The 25838-nt window shown below is 33.6% G+C and overlaps 1 protein-coding gene across 3 annotated transcripts in view; it reads left to right on the forward strand.

Moving 5' to 3' along the window:
* The window catches only part of CSMD3 (CUB and Sushi multiple domains 3), a 574655-nt gene that overhangs the window by 319190 nt on the left and 229627 nt on the right, over nt 1–25838 (forward strand). For all 3 annotated transcript variants that reach the window (XM_086880080.1, XM_086880087.1, XM_086880091.1), the window contains 6 exons: nt 7422–7604; nt 8761–9087; nt 14118–14312; nt 17605–17743; nt 22329–22516; nt 24996–25184. In XM_086880080.1, coding sequence (XP_086736206.1) covers nt 7422–7604; nt 8761–9087; nt 14118–14312; nt 17605–17743; nt 22329–22516; nt 24996–25184 — 1221 coding nt within the window. The remainder of the gene's footprint in view (nt 1–7421; nt 7605–8760; nt 9088–14117; nt 14313–17604; nt 17744–22328; nt 22517–24995; nt 25185–25838) is intronic.

A 25838-nucleotide genomic window follows, 5' to 3' on the forward strand; every position in this document is an offset into this window, starting at 1 on the left:
GAAAAGCATGAGTTCATAGGGGAAGCAAATATTTTTCTGATGCTTGTCTTACATAATAAAAACCAAACTATATTGTTGTTGATCATTTATCCCTGCAGATGAAATCATGTAACTTTTTTATTTTTTTTTCCTTCTGGAAAAAAGAGTTTTAAAATGCTCTACAGTTTTGTAGCACTTAGTGAATATTACAGAAGCGCAGCCTGAAACTTGCTTGACAGCCTTTGTATTAGTTTAAGATAAAGTATGACTATGTTTATTTTACTTTGTGATGTGGTCATCTGCATAAATATTTTATCGCAAAATGCACACCTTTAATCTTAGCTTATTGTTAGCATTCTTTTACTGCTTTACCTAATGTCACTATGCTGACCTTCAGCAGCCTAATTCCATTGTAACTTAAATTTTAAGATTGGAAATAAATATTATTCACCTTTATTAATTATTAGGTACATTAAAAAAATTCTAACTTAATATTATTTATTGACTTACTAATTTTTTTCTGGTGGAGGAAGAAATTCCTATGTGTAATTTAACAAGATGCCTATGACACTATATAACACCAGTTGTAGTTAATACCTTTCAAAACATTTTCTCTGAGTTTCTGTTTTCTAAGCTTTCTTTCAAATGTCTTGTGAGGTTTTCAGTCTCTGCATTACCTTTAGAGTAGCATGGTGGCATTTTTGCAGGAACAACTCTTATTTTCAGGAAACTGTCCAGTACTAAGGAGGTGATCTTTGAATCATTGTAACTATGGGCTCTTTTGAATATAATACTTGGAAGAATGGAACTATACCATAGTAGATGATTTAGGGACAGAAAAACTCTTCTGACCATTTATGCCAGTTAAAAGATTTCCCTAAATATGATAGTGTAAAGGAGCAGATTGTAAAGGTAGTGCAGGTTCTAGGTCTTGCATGAGATGAGAAAGGAAACAGCAATTTTTATCAGCTTTGGGTTGAACATCGAGTTCTGACAATGAGAGTAATTGCTGCATAATTGCTGTTTCGTTCTAGGAGTCTGTTGATTTGCTGAGGCCCAGGTATACTCTATTTGCTGGCATATCACTTGGAATAATAAATCTATAATTATCTCCATCTACTTTGTGAGGAAAACTCGTGCTGTACTCCTAGTGTTACAGCAGAAGTGGCCCAAGGTGTTTGAGATTGTTAGGCCACCTTGCCAGAACATCATGCTCTTTGTCTTGAGTCAGAAACAGTAAACAAGAACCTATAGTTTCTCTCTTGACTCATAATATTTATCACTACTTTGAAATCAATGAAGCTTCTGAGAAAGATAACAGATTTCTAAATTTGACTTCACATTTCTCACTTCATCTGTATTATATTTTTGTAAGTAAATGAAAATAGTAATAGGCAGCTTAAAATAAACTTGGTGGCCATCAGGCTATTCTCACTGTCATTTGCTTTAATCCTTTCAACTCAGCTATCAAGTGATGTATGTGCAATTTGAATAAAAATTATTGCATCTTGAAGAGTTTTGACATTACTCCTTTAAATACAAATTTTTAATAGTATCATAGAATGGTATGGTTTGGCTTGGAAGAGACCTTAAAGATCATTTAGTTCTTCCTTCCACTATAAGCAGGGATGCCACCCACTACAACAGCTTTCTCAGGGCACCGTTCAACATGTTCTTGAACCCTTCCAGGAATCAGGCATCCACAACTTATCTGGGCAACCTGGTCCAGTGACTCAGAGTAAAGAATTTCCTCCTAATGTCTGATCTAAATTACTCCACTTTCAATCTAAGGTTATTTCTCCTTGTCCTTTCAGTACATGCCCTTGTAAAAAGTCCCTCTTCAACTTCTATGTAGCCCTTGTAGATACTGGACTGCTGCTGTAGGTCTTCCTTCTCTAGGAAAAACAACCCCCGCTTTTTCATCCTGTCTTCATAGGAGAAGTACTCCAGCTCTCTCATCACCTTAATGACCCTCCTCTGGACTTGCTCCAACAGGTTCATTCCTGTGCTGAGTGGAGTCTTGCAAGAGTAAAGTAGAGGGGCAGAATCACCTTCCTAGACCTGCTGAAGACATTCCTTTTGCTGCAGCCTGGGATAGAGTTGGTTTTTGGGGTTATGTTGAGCTTTCTGTCAACTGCCCCAAGTCTTCCTCAGAACTGCTCTTAATCCATTCTCTGCCCAGCCTACTGGTTATCTTGACACACATGCAAGACCTCGCAAATGGCCTTGTTTAACTCCATGAGGTTTGCACAGGCCCAACTCTCAAGACTGTTAAGTGCCACTGAATGATATCTCTTCTCCTCAGCATGTCAGCTGCACCACACAGCTTGGTGGTGTTGGTCAACTTACTACAGCTGCCCTCATTCCTGCTGTCCATGTCACATTAAACCGTGCTGGTCTCAATAACCAACCCTGAGGAACACCACTCACACCTGAGAGATAATCAACGCTACTGTGCAGCACTAATGCAGATAAAAAGCTGTATCTAGCAGGCAGTATGAAGCAGCATATGCAGGGATTTGTACCACAGGACAATAAGCTATTATTTAACTCTGTATTGTAACTTTCATGTAATGCTGTACTTTATAATAAATTTCACACATCGATAATATTCCTGAATTACATGAACTATATGTTCCATTTCTCATCAGATTTAATGCCATTAATAGAGACTATGAAAAATGAGGTCATTAGACCTAAGAAAAAGACATTGTATTGTGTATCAAGGAAAATTAAAATGTTAATGAACTCTTATAATTGAATATGTTTTGATTCATTCTGAATCAGTCCTTTTGTTTTCTGTGATCCTAATTTCTCTTATATTTCTGTCTCAATAATTAACATTACTATTTATATTCCAACTTGTATAAGCTGTCAGTAAGGCTCAGTACAGCAAGGGGGTGGACATGAGAAGGGAAAAAACAACAGGAAGAAGAAATGAGGTGCTTCTATATTTTTTTAGGTGGTTATGTTTAGTGTCCTCTAGTTGATCTAAAACTTATAATTTAGTAAAACTTTAAAACATCTATTAAGTAACTATAATTTAGAAGCCACACTTTTAGTTTCAGTCATTATTGATTTTATCTTTAAAAGTTTGATATTAAATTGGATGTACATGCAATTTGGAATGCTACACTTTCCTCTCATATAGATGTTTATATATTAACATATATATTATAATATATAATAGTGTAATATAAATAATATACATAAACTATAAATAATATATAATATTATAATATATGTTATATTAAAATATTGATATTTATGTATTAATGTAGATACTTAGATATTTCTTAGTCTTTTTTTGCAAATATGCACTTAAAGCAGATCACATGAAACATAGATAAATTTATTTCAATACATGGACTGAAAAATTTACTCTCATCACATTGACGTTTTTTCAAAATTTTAATATTACAGATTGGACACACAGTCACAGTAGTAATCTTCCTGGTGCAGTGGGGAGGTTCCTGTCTCAATATTACTTATTCTTTTCCCATCCATATGCAAATAAACTCTTTTCTCTAATTGGTATATTTTAACCATAATAGAGAGTGAAACAATAAAACATATTATTGGCAAAACCAATGCATTGTTTTGAGGCTGAATCATCATTTCTTAAGTAAGATAAAAACTAGTTTAATTATTCCTTACTGTTTAGAAACACTGAAATTTAACTGGGTTTTGGGCTGAAATTGTCTGTACTCAATGACTATCTCACTTGAAGTGCTTATGAGCAAATTGAATCAATTGAATCAAAACACTTAGTAGCTTTAAGGGCCATGATTTCAGGGAAATGCATTCCACTGTGGACAATCAAAAAAAAAATAAAAAAAAAAAAGAAGACAACCTTTTTGGTAAGTTCCAACTTTCTTGCACATTGAATTGGTGATCTGATATTTGGCAAGGGGATAGCTAACCAGATTCAGTTTGTAACATTCTGATTTGCATAGGCTTACTCCCTTGTTTAAGAGGATTTAGCTTACAGAAACTGAAATCCCCAGAAGCTTAGTCCTAGCTGCAGTCTTATCAGAGCTCCTAGCAAGGTTTTTCTCTCTTATTATTACTTTCTTTTTTGCAGGCTAGGGAGTGTCAGGGTGTTGCTGCTGGACACAAAATGAGTCACACAGACACAGCTCGAGGTGTGGTAAAGGAAGGAGAAAATTTTATTTCTTCTTTCAGAATTTATAGGTTTCTGACCACAGCCAGGGATTGGATAGTCAGGATAACACCTTCCCAACCACACTGGCCATGAGAGATGTCCATCAAAAGACCTGTATCAGAAGGAATGTACACATATCTATGTTTACAGTTACTGTTCTGGGGAAGTCTTCAGAAACTATGTCAGCAAGCTCGAAAAACTGAGTTTTCAGGGCGACGTGAGGGCACTCCATTTCTAACTTGGAAAAAATCTGACATTTGACAGCCAGGTTTAGATGAAATTTATATGCATCTCTGTGCTAGATAACCTCACCTAAAATATGTCCATAAAGCTGCTCCCACTCCCCCTCCTCAGCAGAGCAAGGGAAGAAATCAAGATGAAAAAAGTCATGGGTTGGAATGAGAATGGAAGATAATTTAGCAGTTATTGTCAAAGACCAACAGACTCAACTACAGGAAGTTTATTTTGATTTATTGCCAAATAAAAAGAAAGTAAGATAGTGCAAAGTGAAAACAAAACTAAAAAATTTAGCCACCTCCTCTTTTTCCCAGACTCCATGCCTTTGTTCCCATGTCTTCCAAGTTTTCCTTCACCTGGGCAGTAAGGGTAGATTGGGAATGGGGAATGGGATTTGTGATCAGTTCATAACACTTGGTCCTGCCGCTCCTTCCTCCTCATGCTCTTCCCCTGATTCAGTGTGGAGTCTGTAGTTCTTTCAGAGCTGCTTTAGCATGTGTCCTTTCCATGGGGGGTGGTCCTTCAAGAGTGGACTGCTCCACCAGTTGCAGATTCAAGACTTATCCGCTTGCTGCAACGTGGGGTCATCCACAGGCTACAGCAGAGACCTCCATGTGCTGCAGCCAGCCAGCCTGCTTCCCTGTGGCCTTCACCATGGGCTGCAGGGGAATGTCTGCTCTGACTCCTGGAGCATCTCTTATCCTTCCTTCTCTGACCTTCATGTTTGCAGGGCTGTTTCTCACATATTTTTATTGATCTTCTGTCACAGTTGCTTTGCAGCATTTTTTTATTCTTTCTTAAATATATTATCACAAGGGCACCACCATTGTTTCCTATGGATTCAACCTTGACCAGAAGTAGATCCTTCTTGGAGCTGGCTCTGTCCAACATGGCAACAGCATCTTCTCACAGAGGTCACTTCTGCAGACCCCTGACTACAAAAACCTTGTTGTCTAAGCCCAGTTCAAATGCATTGAATGACTTTTGAAGCAAACCCTGCTTTGTGTTCATAGAGTTGATCTGGGAACTGTTTTGTGTGTGTGCGTGTTTGACAGAGAACAGTATTTGTTCTGTGTTTTGGGACTGGGGTTTTTTTTGTGTTTGGTTTTATTCTGTTATAGCTTACTTTCAGAAAGATATAGTTGCCTTGTCTCAGAAGGGAATAACTGATCAAACTAGAAAGAAGCAGGCTGAAGGATCATGGGACCAGAAGCCTGGGAAAGAAAACAAGCCACATAAATAAGTCGTGGTGACTGTTTCTCCAGAGACTTTCCTTTTTGCTTTCTTCTATGACCTTCTGAAAAAGGCAAAAACAAGGTGGAACTAACAGTCTTACATCCCTACCAGATGTTTAGCTCAGCAAAAACTGAAAAAGGTTAAGTGACAATAAAGTTATTACCAAATTAAAACCTTAGTGGTGTTCTGTAGTCACATGTATATTCAGAATATGATACAGGGAACCATTATTAAAAGTATCAGAGGACAAATTTATTGACTGTCCTTAAAGAATAATTGCAGAGCTGGTACAGGTTGCCTTGATCAACACATTTGAAAGGTTCTACAGATAATATACTTGCTTCAAATAGATTCACTGTTGTCACAGACCAACTCTGTGTGCATCAAGAGATACATTCTTGATGATAGCTTCAACAGTCTTGGGATTGGACTTGATTTACCATTTATGTTTATACTGAAACAAAGCAAGTACTTCAATATGACTGAAGGAGGAAGACCATACAAACAGGGTTTGGGACAGTATAGTTATGAAGGCATCAAAAATCTCTTGAGGTAGCGTAGATGAAATACAAACTTTGTTGCTAATTCTCACAACTTTAATTGAATTTTTTTAAGTGACAAAATACCAGCTGTTTTTGCAAGCAAATCTGGAATTAACAAGATACAGTGATTTAGCAATATTTCAACAGAAATTTAGGAAATACCCCAGTTTTTATTACTTTTTTATATGAATGAGAAGTCTCATGGTGCAATTAAATTGTGTGGATAGAGTTTTACATAACAGTTCATTTTCTAAACCTAAATTAATATAGTAATTTATTTTACTGGAGGTGTGGCTATTATTTAAAGCCCCACAGGGCTCATCGAGACATGTCATGAGGACACATGGTGTAATTTACATCATTTATCATCCTGGTTTACACTGGGAAATATATATGTTCTTGATTCATAAAGGATTAGTTTTTATTTTCCTGATTTCCGCTTTTTCTGTGCCTTTTCTCCTTAATATTTAAGTTTGAAATATAGACAAGTTACCTCTCCAAACCTAACTCCAGTGCATTTCTGTAAATTTTGAGAAGATTCTTCCATGCCTAAAATTCTGAAAACAGATGCAGGATGCAGCTTGAGAGAATATCATATCTCTGGTATTTGTATAAATAGCTCATTCACATTCCTTGTAGTTAAGACTACTGAGGTAAAATGTTATTTGACTATAGCGAAATTATTTTTCCATACATTTACATGTATGTATGTGTGTATAAATTTGTATAAATATTTATGTCTAGCCTCCTTTTTACTGTAGGCAATTCTTTTGTTGCCACCACTCCCTTATATGCCATGTCAGTGGTACCTCAGTTTGAACTGCATTGCAGTATGGACAGTGTTTACACATTGGGAAGCTGATCTCTGTTTCTACTTTTAAGAGCTCATGTTCTACTAGCAGTATTTTACTTAATGATATTATTGCTTAAGATTTTATGCAATAAAATAGGGTAGAAATACTTTTCTCATATCCTTTAATTTTCAAGTATTTTATAAACACAAAGAGTTTTGATTTTTCTAATTCCTTGTAGTGGTTTAACTGCAGCCAACAGCTAAGCTCAACACAGCCAGTCACTCACTCCCCTTGGTGAAGAATTTCCTCCCTAAGAAGCTGGGGTATAGAATCAGACTCAGTGTGCATTTTGACAACTATTCTTACATAGCTAATTTTAATTTTCCTAGAATTTTCTACATGTTGGCATATACATGCAGCAAATTTGTTTCATTCTTCTATTAATAAATTCCTTATTTATTTCAACAGAAATTGAAAAAGAAAGCTGTGGGGATCCTGGAACACCATTGTATGGTATTAGAGAAGGGGACGGATTTTCTAATCGTGATGTTTTAAGGTTTGAGTGTCAGTTTGGATTTGAATTAATTGGAGAGAAATCTATCATTTGCCAAGAAAACAACCAGTGGTCTGCAAACATACCAATCTGTATTTGTATGTACCAAATATTTTCTTCTTATTATTTTTAAGGCATTGTGATAAGCATTACTTATAGGTAATTATTTGTGTGATTGATTTCAGAGTTAATAAAATGTAATGAACTCTCTTGACAGGATAAATTTACTTTTTTTTTTGGCAGGTTTGCCTAATCTACGTGCCCAAGGGACAGGTTCTAAAAGTGCTAAAACTTTTTTTTTGTTTTCTCCTGTATCAACTCTTAAAGCAATTCTCTTTATGTGCTTTGATATACGGGTTTATTATTGGCTCTTTTTGGCCAGGATTCTGATTTTGTAGTGTAAATTATGTATGATACAATTTTGATAGCTAGTCCTATGAATTAATATATTTCCTCAGACTAGAAGTCGCTGAATTGAAATCAAGAGTTTAAATTATTTACATTTCCCCTATGTATTTTATATAAATACCTATTAGCACTTAAATTTTCATAAATATTTATAGCTGTCTTCCAGTTGCATTATATAGCATAAGTAAAATATTTGCATTATATAGCATGTTGGATTATATAGCGTAGGTGTGATACTTATTTGTGGCAGAACCTTTCTTAACTTTTCCACTAAAAATAATATGGATCAAAGAGTGCAATCAGTTGCTTCTCTGCATCTCAACTTAATATGGCTTAACTGAATTTATTGAATATAATATATTATCTTGATAACAACAAAACATCTTCTGTCTCTTTAAGGCTTCTTAATTTCTTGTGCCTCTGTGTGAGCAACAAATGATAAGGGCACTATTGACTTTCTGCTCCTTTAATGTGCTCAGTGGGAGGTCTGCTCATCTAAACAATTCTCTACAAGAAAAAATAAGTGGTGCCAAGTGATTGTTATCAGGGGTAAATTGTAAGGACTGTCATGGATTTCCAATGCAACGAATATGTTCTTTATTTCTTGTGGGCTGTGCTTGGAAGGTAGTTTTATTGAAAGGAAGGGAAAGTTTTATTGAAAGGAAGGGAATAAGAAAATTGAAAAAACAACCTTCTTTCCATATTCATATATCACCACAAACACTGAATTAGTCAGTTGAGGTACTCAGCAAGTTTTAAGACTTCTTGCAAAAAACTTAGCACTAAAACAGTCCTTATTGAAGTGTTTTATTTTGTTATCTAATTTATCTCTCCCTTTTTTGGCAGTTCCCTGTCTTTCTAATTTCACTGCACCAATGGGAACAGTTCTTTCACCCGATTATCCAGAGGGATATGGGAATAATTTAAACTGTATCTGGACAATAATTTCAGACCCTGGAAGCCGAATTCATCTCTCCTTTAATGACTTTGACTTGGAATCACAGTTTGACTTCCTTGCAGTTAAAGATGGCAACTCTGTAGATTCCCCCATAATTGGAACATTTACTGGTGCTGAAGTTCCTTCCCATCTTACCAGTAATGGTCATATTTTGCGTCTGGAATTTCAAGCTGACCATTCAATGTCAGGACGTGGATTTAACATCACATATAACAGTGAGTAATTGTGTTTTGTGTGTGTGTGTGTGTGTGGTTTTGTTTTCAACATACAGTCTAGGAGATAGGCATATGCATTTAAAAATGATGCTATGGTCATACACCTTCAACTAAATCCTATATACCTAAAAATTCTTAATATAGGTGTTTGGGTTATTGCTCAAATACTGTGCTAAGGCTGAAAATACATGTCTTGTTCTCATTTATGGCTTTAGAAATCATTGTGATAGGATGTTTGGAAGACTGACAAATTAGGCCAGTTCAAAATTGTATAATAGGACTACTAAATTTTCTGACAACGCAATTTGTTCCACATAATATTAACCACCACCATTGCCTGTACAAAATTGTTATTCTTGGAAACTCATATGTTCAGCTGTGAACATTTGTAATATCCTGGAGCTGATGGCTGCAACCTTTGCTAGCTCCTAGTCACTGCAGTTAAGTGAGCAGCCATAGGAGCTCTTTGATCAGTCAAACCACAACAGACTTGTCTTTTTTTTGTTTTTTGCTGTTTTACCTTCCCTACTTACTGACCACATAATAATAATTGAAGGTGATGTCAAATATCTTCTCCAGTACTAAATACCATTAGCATTTTTTCACCTTTTAGCTGCCAAAACTGTTACATTTCTTTTGAAACACATATGAAGAGCTGCCTACCTTGTGTTGGTACCAAGTGATTTGGTATTTTTTGCACACTAAAATCCAGACAGAATATATTCCCAGCTAGTGCTGGGAAATACTTAGTGAATACCTAAACTAACCCTTAAATCAAAATGGAAATTAGAGATTTAGTGAGGCTGGTAATTGAGAGACCCAGAGTACACATTTTTCTCAAACAAATGTTAACAGTTAATATTATTTTCATAAAATTTTAAGGACTGAATTCTCCTCTGGCTATTTACTTTTCTCACATCATCTTTCATCTCTCCATCTTTATTTTTTCCCTTTTTATTGTTTTTTCATTTAGGTTGCTAGTATTTCAGAGAATTATTTATTAAGATCTACATTAAACATTGCTGTCTGAATAGGAAAGAGATAAACTGACACCAGATTACTCTGTAAACATAATTTTCCTGATATTGTCTTATATTTCAGCTCTGAGTCCTCAGATTCATTCTCAGATCATTTGTCACAAATGTAGAATGTAAGCATGAAGAATATGCTGACATGTTTTTATAGGTACCAGTTGCCATTGCAAACTAAGCTTTGACTGGTAGCTACATATCTACCATAACTAAATATTGGAAAGTCAGGGGTTATTCAGAGCTACTGAAATATGAAATCAGTTTTAATGAAAATGAGATATTGAATCCATGTTTCTTTACAGAATTTTTAACATTTGCTTTCTATTTTCTTTTGTCTCATGTCCTTTTAACATTTATAACAGTTCTCTTTACTTTTAAGTTTCATTGTGGTGTGCTCAAAGTTGTCAAACCTAAATCTAGTGATGAGAAAACCAAAATCAGCTATTGGAACATCTAAGGTGTCTAGGATAAAAATTAGGGCTGTGTATAATTGGATTTTCTCAAGTCATCCCATTTTACACAGTTAGAACAAAAGATAGGTCAGGTAATGTAGAATTTATAGTAAAAATGAAAAATGGATAAGAATAGCATGGAATGCTCCTTATATTTGGTTCATATTTTGAAATGAACTAATTCATCAAACATTGTCAATACTTCAGATTTCACATTTCAGTGACACAGAAATATACTTATCAGATAACTTTTTCTTAAAAAAATTTGCATACTTCTTTGGGCATGTAGTAGTTTGATATGTAATTTAAATTATGCACCGGTAGTATCAAGTGATAGAATTTTAAAAAGAAGCAACAATACAATATTAACATTTACCCATTGTATAATGAAACCAGCTAACTCTGAAAAGAATTTAAAGCATTTTACATATTTGAGCATTTTAATGCATTTATATTTTTATTTCTTTTCATGGGTGTGTTTGTGCATGTGTTTGTTAAACTCTGTAGCTAAAATCTACTTACAAAAACAACAGCAAACTCCAAATAATGTCTCTACTATTTCTTCAGTAAAGACAGCTGCAATCTGATACATTACAGAAGTAATCTTTCTATATTAAATAAAGGCCAAAAGCAATGATAAAAAAGGAGTGAATAGAATTTCACTCTGTCTTAGCATTTGTAAACCCAAAGTTAATTAAAAATATCTGTTTTCTGCTAACACTCCAGTTGATATATTCCAAAGCTATCAGTCTCTTCTTGCCCCTTCCAAGAGTAGAAACAGTATGTCTTGATCAATCTTTTCTAATAAGAATTTAGGCTAGTTGAGATGTAGAATGGAGAAGAATAAAACTGAGTTACTATTACATAATCTGATTATTTAATGGTATTTCTCAGAAACTATTTTTATGCCATATTTATTTTTATTACAAAAACATGTGTGGTCCCAGATAATCACTCTCCTTCCAGTAAAATTGAACATAAATCTAACTTTTTCTGGAATTAAGTAAAAATTAGATTTCAAATGTGTCATCTTTGAGTTATTACACTAAGTCTAACAAAGATTTCCTATTTAAAGGTTTGGGACTAGATCATAGAAATATCTGACTTGAAAATGAATGATATAGAGGGTGTTCTGTGTTAGAATATGTTCATCACAGCACATTTTTCCTGCCAGTTAAGGAAATCCACCCCAGTTAAGACTTTTTCAGTCTCAGTACTTCTCAAGCTAGAATTCTTGAAAATGTAGTGTACTAGAAAGAAGTATGAGTTTACATGTGATGGTACCGAATAAGCTGTTTCTTGTTTGCAAAGCTTTAAATGGTCTTTCACATTAGTGTTTAGTATGAAATATATTATTGTTATTTTATATTCCCTTAACTTTTGTTTTTTCTCTGATATTTTCTTCTGAAAGTGCTACCTTTACTTAAAACTATTGCTATACTTAACCACTGAAACTCCTGGTAGAGCAATCCACCAAAGCAATTAACTGTGCCAGTGGACTGCTCCTATCTAGCCCTACATTAAAGGACCTATCAAAGCTGGTTTTAGATGAGATGAGTTGGGATTCGCTACATATCTGCCTTCCTATCTCATGATATCTCTACAGTGCCTTCCCTTCTGTTGTTTTTCTTTGTTTGTTTGTTTGTTTGTTGTTTTAATGCAAAATGCGTATTTTAATATCCTTCTGAGTTAATAGCAGATTATCAGCATTGCCCTGGTCTGTGATTACATTTCCTGGCATTTTTCCAGATTTTGCTTAATCTACCTGTATAGTCATAGTAGTTGAGGATAAATGCCAGGAAAGCTGGATCTCCTCTTTACATGTAATAGTTCATAAGGAACTTTTCCATGGTTTCTCGACTTGTTGATGATCAGCAAAATATTAATTAATGATATACCCATGTGTTCTTTTTCTTTTCAGCCTAAGGCTAGTATTTAATATTACAGCTTCTCCAAGAAGCTTTTTAGAAGTATCAGCAGATGGAATTTTTCTTATCAAGTAATGTAACTGTAGCCAGGCTCAGCTAAAAGTGACTGCTGTTGGTGGGACAGATTGTCTTTCACTATCTTGCCTCCCAAAGTCATTCTATGCAGTAAAATTGATCACTTAGGAGCAGCAATGGCAGCACTTCCTGAGCTGAAATATAGAGCAATGAATTGATTTTTCAACCTTAATAAACTGGTGTCACACTGGAGTCAACATTTATCTACATTTATAGATAATAATATTGAAAATCTATCTCTCGGTTGTCTGAAAGTAGTGAGAAAAAGCAGACAATCAATGCCTTCCCTAAAAGTGATGACTGTGAGCAAGGAATTAGAAAAGTTTTTGTAACTCCTCTGAAAAAGTATGGGATTGCATCACTTTTAATGTCATCCTTGAATGGTATTTAACAAAACAATGTAAACAATTATTCAATGAAAGCACTATTTTCATTCCCAAAATATATGGCATTGTCCAAGTCAAAATATCGCTAAATAAATGCTTTCTCTGTTCTGTTATTATGATTTAAAATACCTCTGTAATGGAACATCTGAGAAATCTTTCACTAAGTTATTGAGATATTACTTCTAAAAAAAATCATTAGGGAATTTCTATATGTTTTATGTAGCAGACACATCAGTAAAACTGCAAGGAAGAAAAGTAAAAATCATCTTTGTAGGACTTAGACCTTTCTGATGTCTCCACATGTAAACATATTTATGAAGATAGAATTTGTAGTCATCATGTGTGAGGAAGGTGAACATTTCTTCTCACTTAAAAATCAACATTTAAAAAAATATAAGATGTACGTGCAGCATTATCATCAATAAAGGAACAAAATACAATAACTACTAAATATCATTTAATGATTATGCTATAAATATTACTTTGCTCATTTCTGTTAGGAAGGTGGTTTTTCTTCTCCAGAAGTAAGGGATATTCTGCAGTAAAGGACATGAGCAGTCTTTCATAGTATCTACACGTATACAGGGAAATTACATTTTTTCAGTTTATCCAGACCTAAACTTGAAATGTTCAAAGTTTCAAGTTTTCTTTCTTTGGCCAACATAACCCTTTTTGTCACTCTTCACCAGCTGTCAATACATGAAACAAAATTAACTATGGTAGGGTCAAGCCCATGAAGGTCAGTGTGGCTCAAATGGTGTGATGGTGAATTACATATACAAAAGATAATAAAGTTTTTGTATCATACATAGATGCTTGCCCTGCTCTTCTGAAGGAACATTCTGTCCCATTTTAACATTAGGTAGGATGAGTGTTGTTGGAAAAAGAGAATTTAGCCATCACTGAAATCTTCCAGCAACAAGCTGTCCAAGCTGAGATCTATGCTAGTATAACTCCATATTTTAAGCAATTATTTATACTGTTTTGCCTTTGCTGCTGTTGAACAAATTTTTGTTTCTTATTTTATTATTCTTATTTTTCCCTTCAGTTTCCTAATATAAATTGTTTGTTCTTACTAGCGAACAAAATTCTAAAAATGTTATCTTCCTTGCAAGAGTTCTATGTCCTCTACCACGTTTCTTTTTTCCTCTTAAAAAGCATTTGGACATAATGAGTGCCCAGACCCTGGAGTGCCAATCAATGCTCGGCGTTTTGGTGACAACTTTCAGCTGGGGAGCTCAATTTCAGTTATATGTGAAGAAGGTTTTATTAAAACACAAGGAACTGAAACGATTACATGTATGCTAATGGATGGAAAAGTAATGTGGAGTGGACCAATTCCTAAGTGTGGAGGTATGTATAATATTTCTTCCTAAATCAGGAGAACTTGATGTAATGCATTTCAAATTGTCACCAAATGAAGCTGAGATTTTTTGCAAATGCATAGCACAAAGCTTCTGTTATTACTGATACAATATTAGATTAGAATGAAGATGTTGATCTCTTCAGGGTCTTTGGATATGGTATTTAAAACTGTTTAAGGTGTTTTAGCTCTCTGTTGCAATATTTGTGTTTCTTCTATCCACAGTGACTCTAGGCTGAGGAAGCCTCTCTTAGCAATTGATTTTTCTGTTTTATAGAAATTAAGTCCTTCCATACATCACAATCTAAAACCATAGTGTTATGCATATTTCCTTGGACTTGTTATACTAATTACACTAAAGTATAATCTTTGCTTCATTACTTGTCTGTATTCTAGGATCTTCATACCTAAGGGAAAAAAATTAATTCAGCTGTTTGTAATGAATAAAAAAAGTTTAATCAATGATAATAAGATCTGAAGTTAAAAATTAATTCTTACTTTTCTATTGTCACCAAACCCCTTTCCTGTAACCAATCCAGTCGTGTTCAGCTTTCTCAGGTGGAGATGGATATGTCTGTGAAGACCCTAACTCAATGTGGCTATGTACATGTGCATAAGTGATCATTGCTTGCTCCTGGCTTCTTTTCTTTAGTGAAGGAGTTTTTGCTGCTCCCTGATGATTTTGAGTTTGGGATTCCTGTCCTTATGCCATTCATCTTTCCTATGTGAGGGTTATACAGGGGATTTTCCCATAAACTGTTCCAATACTGTGCTGTTGTAGCCATGCTGAAGCTCTAACCTTGGTCTTCCTGCATAACTCCTGTAAGGTTCACTATCTTGCCATTCTGTAGCATTAGTGATAAGCTCTTCAAAAAAACATTCCTAAAACTATGAATCTACAAGATGTTTAGTGATTCTGTGAATAGCCTGTTATCCTAAAGGCTTTTTTCATGCTCACATACAGAAATATCCTGTTTGAAGCCCTGTACTTTGCTATACAAAGAAATAAATACAAATAACTTTGTGAGAATTCTTAGATCAGACTAAGATTTTCTTTTACTATTTGACACAGACCTGTATTTGATAAAGGGATTCTGCTTGATGAGCACTTTTAGTTGTGTTATATTTCTAGAGTTTCATTTTGAACACATGAACATTGGGTATGAATCTGTCAGACATCTATCAAATAGGACTATAAAAAAGAAGAAGGGATTAAAATCAGTGTAAAAAGGGTTAGGGAAACAATCCTTTGGCATGATTACTGGAGAGTTTTATTTTGTAAAAACAAGGCTCTTTAAGATAAGCCCAGAAGCTCAGCTATTCTGAAGGGAAGTACTCCTGGGTTTAGGAAATCACCATGTAATGGTGAAAGTCAAACAAAAAAAAAATCCATTAAATATTTATCTGTACAAGCCATAATCAGAGGACAAAAAATAAACATTTCCTTTAAGGAAAACTGGCAGCAAAACAATCCTAAATAAAATTCAGAAATTATTCCAAATTTAGGCAATCTTACAGTGTGCATTACTTTTAATGCACTATTCATAGGAATATTTTTGTAATAGAGGTTTGGAGCTTTTTGTATTCTAAATTCAATCTGTGCCATGAAAATTTGGTGAGAAGATGCAACTTCATCCAAGTTTGGTAATACTGTATTGTAACTATAGAGTATAAAGGCTCAGAATAAGACCATGTGGTTCCTATTCTTGTCAATATATTTTGTAGTTTATATGCTCCACATGTATTATGAATATTTGAAAGTGGTTATATACAATAAAATACAGAGATTGTGAATGGTCTAGAGTTAACCTTCTGGTTGTTGAGGTAAATATGAGTTTAAATAACTTATTGTTTGACTGGTACTGTTTACTGAAGGCAGTATGAAAGAGACTTTAAGATAAAAGGTGAGAAACGCCCACTTTAAACCCATCAATGAATAAAAAAAGAAGTATATATCTGCATATATAGAAGTGGTTGCAACATACTGAATTCTGAAATCTATAACTTCTAGAAACCCTTTCTTTTCCCTACACAATAGGGAAAGATGGGACATTATGTCCTAAAGAAACCCCAACGAAACAAACCTATACAGCAATTCATCATGTAAGACATTGGTGTTCTCCTGAGAAAAATTAAGATCAGACAAATATGTAATAATTCATGGTCTTCAACTTGGTGTCAAAGACAGCAAAATTAATCTATTGTTTTTGTAATAGAGTTCGGAATAGTATAGACAATGATAATTACTGTTCTACTTTGTCAAAATGAGCAACCAAAATATTTTGCAGGCTCTGCTAGTGAAATAACTGCAAACAGAAATTTTAAAAATAGCCATTTTTTTTCAGAAAATGTTGTATATTTTGCACTATTTTTAGTGGAGACTCTAGCTTGTCAACAGCTCAGTAATAGCTTCCCAACTTCTTTGCGATATACAGTGATATGCATAGTTAGCTGTGACACTAACTGTGACATAGCTTTTTTATTTTGGAGTAGCCTTGTATGCTTAAAGGTGATTGGAACCATGGTGTTATGAAACTCTATGGTGCAGTCTTCTCTTCCTGCAAAGTAACATGCTTCTGCTCTCTGTCTAAATGAAAAAGGTCCTGGGTGTCCTGGTGGACACCAAGTTAAACGTGTCCTTGATGCAAAGAAGGTCAGTGGTATCCTGGGACGCTGTTGAGCAGGCTGAGGCAGGTATCTTTCCCCTCTACAGGAGTACTGCTTGCAGAAGTATATATTGCAATAATTATATATATTTTCCAATTAAAAAAAAATCAACTAATCTTGTAAGAATGGTAAGTATGTCTTTTTCATGAATGAGGAATTTGAATTGCCAACATGCCAAGCAAGATGTATGTGGTATGACAGTGGATTCAATGGTAACAGTTCACTGATTTCTAGCTTTAAACTCAGCTGAAACTTTAGCAAGTTCAAGTCTCTCTGCCCACAATTAAAAGCAAAAGTGAGGAGAGTTTGTAAAGATTATGTTTTGTTTATGTTTTTTAACGCAGAAAATGTATTATACACATAAGAATACATTAGGAAAAAAAAGCCTTTTTTCAGAATTATTGAACAGTTTATTTCATCTTTTTAAGGTCTTAACTCAGTTATCTCCATCTAACTCTGAACACCACAGAGCCTGTCAGATTTGAAGTGATTGCATCTTCCTGCAACTGGATTTTAAATATTTGTTCATCCTAATTCTTCTATATTGGAAGTGATAAATATGAATTGCATCTAATAAATCTGTATTATTTACCTTTCTCTTTGTTTCATTTTTAGCTCCATGTGGTGGGCATTTTTCATCTCCAAGTGGAGTAATCCTCTCTCCAGGCTGGCCAGGGTATTATAAAGATTCCTTGAATTGTGAGTGGGTGATAGAAGCTGAACCTGGACACTCTATCAAAATTACATTCGAAAGGTCTTGGCTAATGTTTTTCTTATTTAATGTTTTCCAGTTTCTATTAAGAAGCAGGAGTTATTGGCTTTATCTTAACATTAATTTGCATTATCTATAAAATCCAGCAATTGTTTTATCACGTAGAACTTTTGTAAGCTCCTTCAGAGCACAGATATCTTCAGTGTATGATGAATTATAATTGCTAAGTTATTTTTTTCTCCCAAAATCACGTAATCTTCAACCCTGAAAATATGAATCAGCTGTGAAAACTAAATTAAATGCAGTCATAATTTCCCCACTCTGACTATTTAATTATCATGTCAGCTGAGCTATTGTTGTGAAAGGACTGTGTGCTCTCAGGATGGAGTTCCAGTGTCCCCACATTACTGCAGCACTCCACTCTTCCTAGACTGATGTCTTACTAAAGTCCCTTTCTTATTCAAAGGATTGAAATGTGCTGAAGCACCTGACATTTCTTATGGTAGCAATATGTGGCATTTAATTTGAACTCTTCATCAGAAAACAAGACAAAAAATGCAATAAAGAATGCTACTCCTCTTATGTTTTAGAGTATTTTTAATTTTAAATATTAAAAAAAATAGATTACAATCCTGGAAAAAGTGACATTTTTATTGATGCTGAAAATTATAGTGATCATCCAAGTACTTTTAAGTTGGTATTTATGCAGCATGTTTTAACTAGGCCTGCTCACACTTGACTTAAAAAAAGGTATTTCTTCATTTTAATACTATTCAGAAAGTTTTTTTAGCAAGGGTTGAAATTCATATTCTCTCTGCAAAATTTGTCATCGTGATAAGATTTTTAAAACCATTTTTTTAGTACAATAGCTTACCCTATAATTAAGTGTTCGTGGGATAATATAAACAATCACAGGACAGATAATATGTACACTTCAGTTATTTTCTATCTTTAACATCACATGAAAGCTAGTCTTCCAAAATCACTAGCATATCACTTAAAATAATGATTTACCAAATTTTCCAATTAGAATATAATAAAAAAATTAATAACTTCCTGATGAAAGTTCTTTTATTTTTTTGAAATGAAAATTGTAATTTCAAATAGTTGATTTTTAATTCAGCAAGTCATTTAAACTACGTATTTCATATGGACAGTCATTTCAAATTCATTGCCTTTATATTTGCAATACAATGACAGCTGTATTTTCTTTCTTTGAAGTTGAGTTTTACTAAATCTGACACTCTTTTGCATACAGTTTTTGTTTGTAATACATTAATGCCTTGTCATAAAATTGCACAACCTCTATTACTCTTCTAAGTAATATGGAAAGGAACAAGATGTGGTCTCTTTAGATCACAGAGAAAGCTTCTATCCTCTTTCTGTCACTTTGTTTTCCCATTGCTGCTCATTTTTGACACTCTTGTCACTTGTCAGAAATTGGTCTGGTACGCATATTGCTCAGATGCAGCAATCCAGAGAGGCCCTACTCGCAGATAAATGTGTACTCTTGTGTATTTCTGTGCAGAAGTACGCTTAAAAATACAGCTCTGTGTGTTACACAGATGCACTTAGATATATATAGTTGTATGTCTGGATGAAAAGAAAATGTTATTCTATAAATAAAATGATGAAATAAAACTTTATGGTGTAATGAAAGAAAACATTTTGTAAACTACTGTTATGATTTTACTTAGACTTTATTATTTTTCACATGGTTTAAATTCACCTTCTGAGTCATTTATGCGTTAGCTTTTTAAAGACTCATTTAGTCTTGGCTGCCCTTTTTCTGCTGCTCCTGCTTGCAAGTTTTCAGCTGCACTTTCTTAAGAGAAAAAGATAATTTTTTTGAAATACACAGTTTTAAAACTATAGCCAAATTACTTTCCTAAATAATTAAAAAAACCTTCATATTTTGCCCAGTTCTTTGCCTTTCAGCTTTGTCCTGAGAAGCACACATACTTTTCAAGCCTTTTTTGGTGCAAATACCAAAACTTCCACACATGTGGTTGTTGAAAGATTTTGAATTTCTTGGACAGGGAAAAAATATTATAGTACTTGTCTATAACTTTTAAATAATTTTTGGATTTTCTAAGTTTCCCACTTGTAGAGTAGTTTCCTTTTAATCTTCCTATATGCCTGTATCTTCTCTCTTACAACATTGGATAGGAGCAAGGTACTGCATTCCATGACTGCATGCTGAAGTGTTCTTGTGCCAAGGAGACAGAGACATGAGAAAAGAAGATCTACACACAAAGCAAATAAAAATTACTATTAACTTTAGTGCTGTCAGCATGCAAAAATATCTTCATATATAGTTATATTATCGTGCATGTATTTTTTAAAAAGTTTGTTCCTGTTCTACAAGCATAATGAAGATAGATAATCTGTTGATATTTTATTATAAATCAGTATCTTTTTAGGCTCAATTGAAATGAGAAGTGAGAAATGGCAGTGCCACTCTTGATTGTAATGAAGTGTTTATCATGAAGCCTAATTATGAGTATTTAAATGTGAGAGATGCTGATAGCAAACTACTGATTGGAGTACTAGTCACGTGTGTCTGTTGAGCATATACTGTGCAGCAGGAAATCCTGACACTGCACTGAGTTGATAAGGGTATCTCTCAGAAGCCAAGATGTGTGTTATAAATATTCAGGCACCTTTATCTATTCAAATAAGGCCTGCTAAAAAAAGTGTATGTGGCATCTCCTGTGTTAAAACTTGTTTCACTCCTGTCTGCTTGTGAGTCCTCCGTAAGATTAGATGTCACTTAGCAATGAAGACATCCAGGTTAATTTAACAGTACTGATCAATTAGGTAAAAAGGAACATTGAAAGGGTCTTAGGTGAGCACAGGCCATTTCTAATTCATTTTGCTAAAAGCCCCTACAGTTTTGTCACACCAGAGGGGAGAAAGTATGTTAATATAGCAGATATGTTGAGCATCAAGAGAAAAGAAATTAAAGGAAAAACTGATGTTAGCATGAGATTTATAAATTAAATATAAATTTACCATTTTTTGAGCCAAATGACCAAGCAAAAGCATTGAAAATAATCCCCTCTTTGTTTCAGTTCATCTCACTTAAAAATGATTCTCACATTTTCTTTCATGGGTGATTATTAATTTTTTTCATCTTCATATTTTTCTGCTGTTTGTGGTGGTACATATAGTCTAAGTGGTTTTGGAGAGGATTTCCTTCATGTCTTTGGAGATTCAACTTAGTTTCAACTTGACTTGAGTGGCCTGGTAGTTGCATTACATTTATAAGATCTGTGACTTTTACACTTTATGTCTCAAGTATGCTTTTGATATAGGTGCTAAGAAAGCTGAGCAGGACTAAATTATCTGTTTCCAAGATTTCTCCTATGTTGTATGTTACTGCCTAGTAGCTTTTTAGAAGCATGTCACTGTGAGATACTGTGGGAACTCCAAGAAACCCAAAATTTTCATTTTCCTGCTTCTAGGATTATCCTACTTCATTTCTGTAACTCCCCATTACTTTAGTTTTGTCCTCTTGCATTATTTAGTGGGAGCAGAACATCATTAAAGGAAACACATATTTTGTGGGTTTGTCTTCTTGTCTTTTGCCAAACTCCTTTATATCTTTAGGCTCAGACTTGTGGGACATAAATACTGAAATACCAAGTTCCTCAGTGGATTGGCTTTACTCACTCATTTCTTTGAATGGATTTCACAAAGCTGAATTAGGTGTCTTAAGTAAATCAGCGTGAGAATTAGGACTATCTAAGGGTCCTTGTAAGATCCTGCTGTGAATTGTTGCTTTTTAATTCTGAAAAGGTTTTTCAGTAATCCATCAGAGTCCATTATAAAGCAGTATGATTGATCTAAAGTCTGTCATAGCAAGGAAGAGATAAACCACTGTCAAAATACCAAACAGGTGTTTTATTCTGATACCATCAAAAACAAGCAAGGAGATATCTAGAAGCACTTTAACACTCAGTTTTTCCTTGCCAGGGGGAGCACACATGCTATATTTAAACAGACATTTTGTTTTCTAGTGCTTTCTAAAAAGGATTTTTAGTTGTGGGTTTTTTTCCAAATAACTTCTGTCACTAATTTGGACTGAGTCTCAGCTGGCAGAAAGCCACTGGAGTAAAGTAATTCTATCCCTGCTTATAGATGACTGTAAGATAGGAACTCAAGAGTAAGAGCCTTTGATGATACAAAATACTTTGATGATATTTTTGCCAAATGCATCAACATACCCTCTATATAATTTAGTTAGTTATTTAAACCAGAAAAAATAATATTGTTATAAAATAGCATATGCAAGTAATATTAATCTTTATTAACAAACTGTTTCTAGCTTTTGTTTCCTGCCATACAAACCAGCTCAAGGCGTTTAAATTTATTTCCAGCCGTACAAAGCAGTTCAAAGAGTTTAAATTTATTTCTCATCTTTCTAAAGAACTAACCTGAAATTTTATAATTTTAAGAATTATGTTGGATAATTAATATTATTGCATTGATATTGAAAAATAGATATTCAGAGAGAAACTATTATCTGGAAATAAGAAAATAGCATAGTTTAAACATATGGATTTATTGAATTTGTTTTAACTGTCTCTAAAACTTGTGCCTCTGTGTGTTTCCACAATTCCAGATTTCAGACTGAACTTAATTATGATGTTTTGGAAGTTCATGATGGACCAAACCTATTATCTCCACTTCTGGGTTCTTACAATGGCACACAGGTCCCACAGTTTCTGTTTAGCAGTAGCAATTTCATGTATCTTCTCTTTACAACTGATAACAGTCGTTCTAACAATGGATTCAAAATTCACTATGAAAGTAAGTACTTCTGCGTTGTATTATTTGATTTCCCCTCACCCTCAATGCTTACCCTAGTCATGTACAGATGTCATCTTGGGTAAATTCCTGTTACATTCTAATCTGAGAAAGATTTAGTAGTGTTAAACTGCAAAAGGGATGACCACTAATTTTGCATATATTAAATGTCATTGATGTACTGCTCTGTGCTTTAAGAATCAAAAGTTAAGAACGAGAAGAAAATGCCTTTCTTATGGAGGCTACTTTTATGTCTTAATATTCTTATATTATATACAATGCATTTTTGTTGCTGTAAAACAGCATGAGATCAGGAAGATTGTGAAAAAAAAATTCTTTGAAAATGTAAGAAAATAACTAAATTAGTTATTAGTTAGAACTGAATTAGTTCTGATTGATGTACCTTCAGCTGTAACTGAGGGTAGGGGGAATGCAATTTACATAATGACCTGAAAATCAAGAAATGGAATTGGTTGATTTTGGATTTTTATGGCTCTAAAAGCCTGCCTATAAGATTTTTTTTCTGACATAGAAGTACCATTTTCTCCTTATTATAGTCATATAAACGATGCTGCATAAAGTATCTGTATGATTTCTTACCTTATGAATTATTAAAATTCCTATGTTGAAATACTATAATTCAATTTGCATTCTGTCTTTCTAAATATAACTTCTGTTGTAATAATTCCTACTTACATGAGAAATAATATTTTTACTGTAATTACTATCTTACTTGCTTAATAAAAGTCATAGGCACATTGTTTGGACTTCTACTTGTTGGCATTGCCACCAAAAATTTTCCATGATGTTCTTAATTTTTATGATTATGTTTTGCAATTTTCATTATTCCTGGCCACTATAAGGATACTAAAACTAATATGCATGGATGTGATATTCCCAGATAAAATTTGGATTAATTTGAACTTCATTGAATGTTAAATTCAGGATTTTTGTGTATTTTGTTATTTTGTTTATTGAAAAAAAATACCAATATGCCAAAATTATTACCTGTTCTATCATTCACCCACAAACTTCTATTTGTATCACCTTCTGCATTATTAACAAGTGATGACTTTTTTAAGTTTTCATCCATTCTGAAGTTTGAAGGAAGGCTGTCTGGACACATCAGGAAAGCTAGACTGATTGCCAACCAAGACACTAAATTCATAGAAAGACTGAATAATGTTAAATGGTAGAAACTGTACTTTGGGAAGTGAACAGCAAAAAGAGGAAATCTGAAACTGCTAAAAATAATATACAGTTTCAATTAATAAAGCTGGAAAGGAAACTTGAAATAAGCCCATAAATAAATTCATGAATTTTGTTATAAAATCCTATTTTTTGTGAAACTAACCCACAGCCCACAGCTCTCCACACTGGTGGAGAATAAAAGCTAAATTTATGCTATCAGAGAGCATGCAAAATATGTATTCTTACCACTACTACACAAAATAAACAATTTTCCATATTTTCTTTTCTGTTTAATAGCCCCTATTTATACACAGAAATCTTGTATTCATTTTATTTTTAATTCTTATTGGTTTCTGATCTTGTGTTATCCAATACAATCCAATTCTGTTTTCCTTTCTGGGAATACAAATAATAAGGATCAGTGGTCTCCTATTCATCATTTCTTCTCCTTTCAAATATTGTATTGAAAGCAAAGATCTTTTATATGTTCTTAACTTTTATGCTAATTATATCTCTCCACAATGAATTTCTTTGTGTCTCTCCAGAATGAATTACTCTGTAAGGAAGGATTTTTTTTTTATTACTTTCTTTCTGTGTAGGAATAAAAGGAATAACACCCATAAAAAAATCTTGCACTTCTAACAGTTTACTAACTTCTTAGAAGGTTGGAGTTTTTTCATGATTATATTACAATGAACTTCTTTATATGAGCTTTGTATGTGAACATCTCACTGAGAAATAATCTAAAAGGTTTAATTTTCTGTCATACATTGAAATTCCTTTTATCAAGTCAACCTTTCTTTACTCTTTTCTGCTAATCTTTATCTTCTCAATGTCTCATATCAAATAACACAAGGTATGAGTGTGATTTATGTAAATAATTGATCTATGTAGCTATTTAAAATATAAATATCAAAAGAAACGTGAGTAAATTCAGCTATGCTATAAAGTTTTGATAAGGAAAAAATTAAGGTGAAAATCAGAATTTTGAGTTATCAAAGCTTTTCAGTATCAGCATCAGGTACATCATCTGATCTTACTGAGACAGGATCAAACTAAATATCCTGTAAATTATGGGATATTTTTCTTATTTTTCTCTACAACAGTGGCAGGGTTCAAACTGTAATCCATAGTATCTTTTAATGGTATCACGGAGAAGAATAGTGGAAAGATAATTCACTGTAAATGTGTGATAATGAAGCTTTCACCTCACAACCATCACAACCAACTATTTAAATTAGTTTTAAAAAAATCAATTTTTTAATTTTTTTTTTATTATTTTTTTATCTAGGTGTAACTGTTAATACTTACTCTTGCTTGGATCCTGGCATACCAGTGCATGGACGTCGTTATGGACATGACTTCTCTATAGGTTCCACTGTCTCATTTAGTTGTGATCCAGGTTATAGGCTGAGTCATGAGGAGCCTTTACTATGTGAAAAAAATCACTGGTGGAGTCACCCACTCCCAACTTGTGATGGTAAGGATGAATAGATTTAATACAGAGTACCTTAAAATATACAAGTTTTGCCAAACGATTATAAGTCAAAATGACTTAAATGCCAGAGCCTTTAAAACCTATATTTTTAGGAAAGATAAAGAATAGTTAAAGGAAATAAATGTCATATATCTCTGTGATGAGGCATATGATCATAAAATATGAGAATGATATATAGTTATTTAATAATGCAAATTACTGAAGGTATGTTTATCTGAATTTATGTAACTGTGAGCTAACTGATTGTAAAGTTTGTGTATATCTCGTTGTAAAACACTTATTACAGCTTAAAAATATTTGTGTTTGGATATCCATCTATGGACACAGATTGCTGACATTCAACACATTGAATTAAGTTTATTTGCACCTGACTCAAAAACTTCATTTATTCCTATTTCATGATGATCACTCTGTTTCTAGTTTGTTAGCAGACCTTGACACCCTTCAATCACTGTGGAAATTTATTAGGACCACATTTTATGTGGTCATTATTAAACAAGACAGAAGTGGGATAGAGTAACAGGTCTCCACCATATCATTAAATCTAAAAAATTGTCTAACATTTTCAGTGATCTCTTGCATTCTAAATTGTTCATTTTAATGCTTTCCCAGTTGGGGTCATATCAATTATATGTT

The sequence above is a fragment of the Cyanistes caeruleus genome, chromosome 1, assembly GCF_971803275.1.
Source record: "Cyanistes caeruleus chromosome 1, bCyaCae1.hap1.1, whole genome shotgun sequence".
Lineage (NCBI taxonomy): Eukaryota > Metazoa > Chordata > Aves > Passeriformes > Paridae > Cyanistes > Cyanistes caeruleus.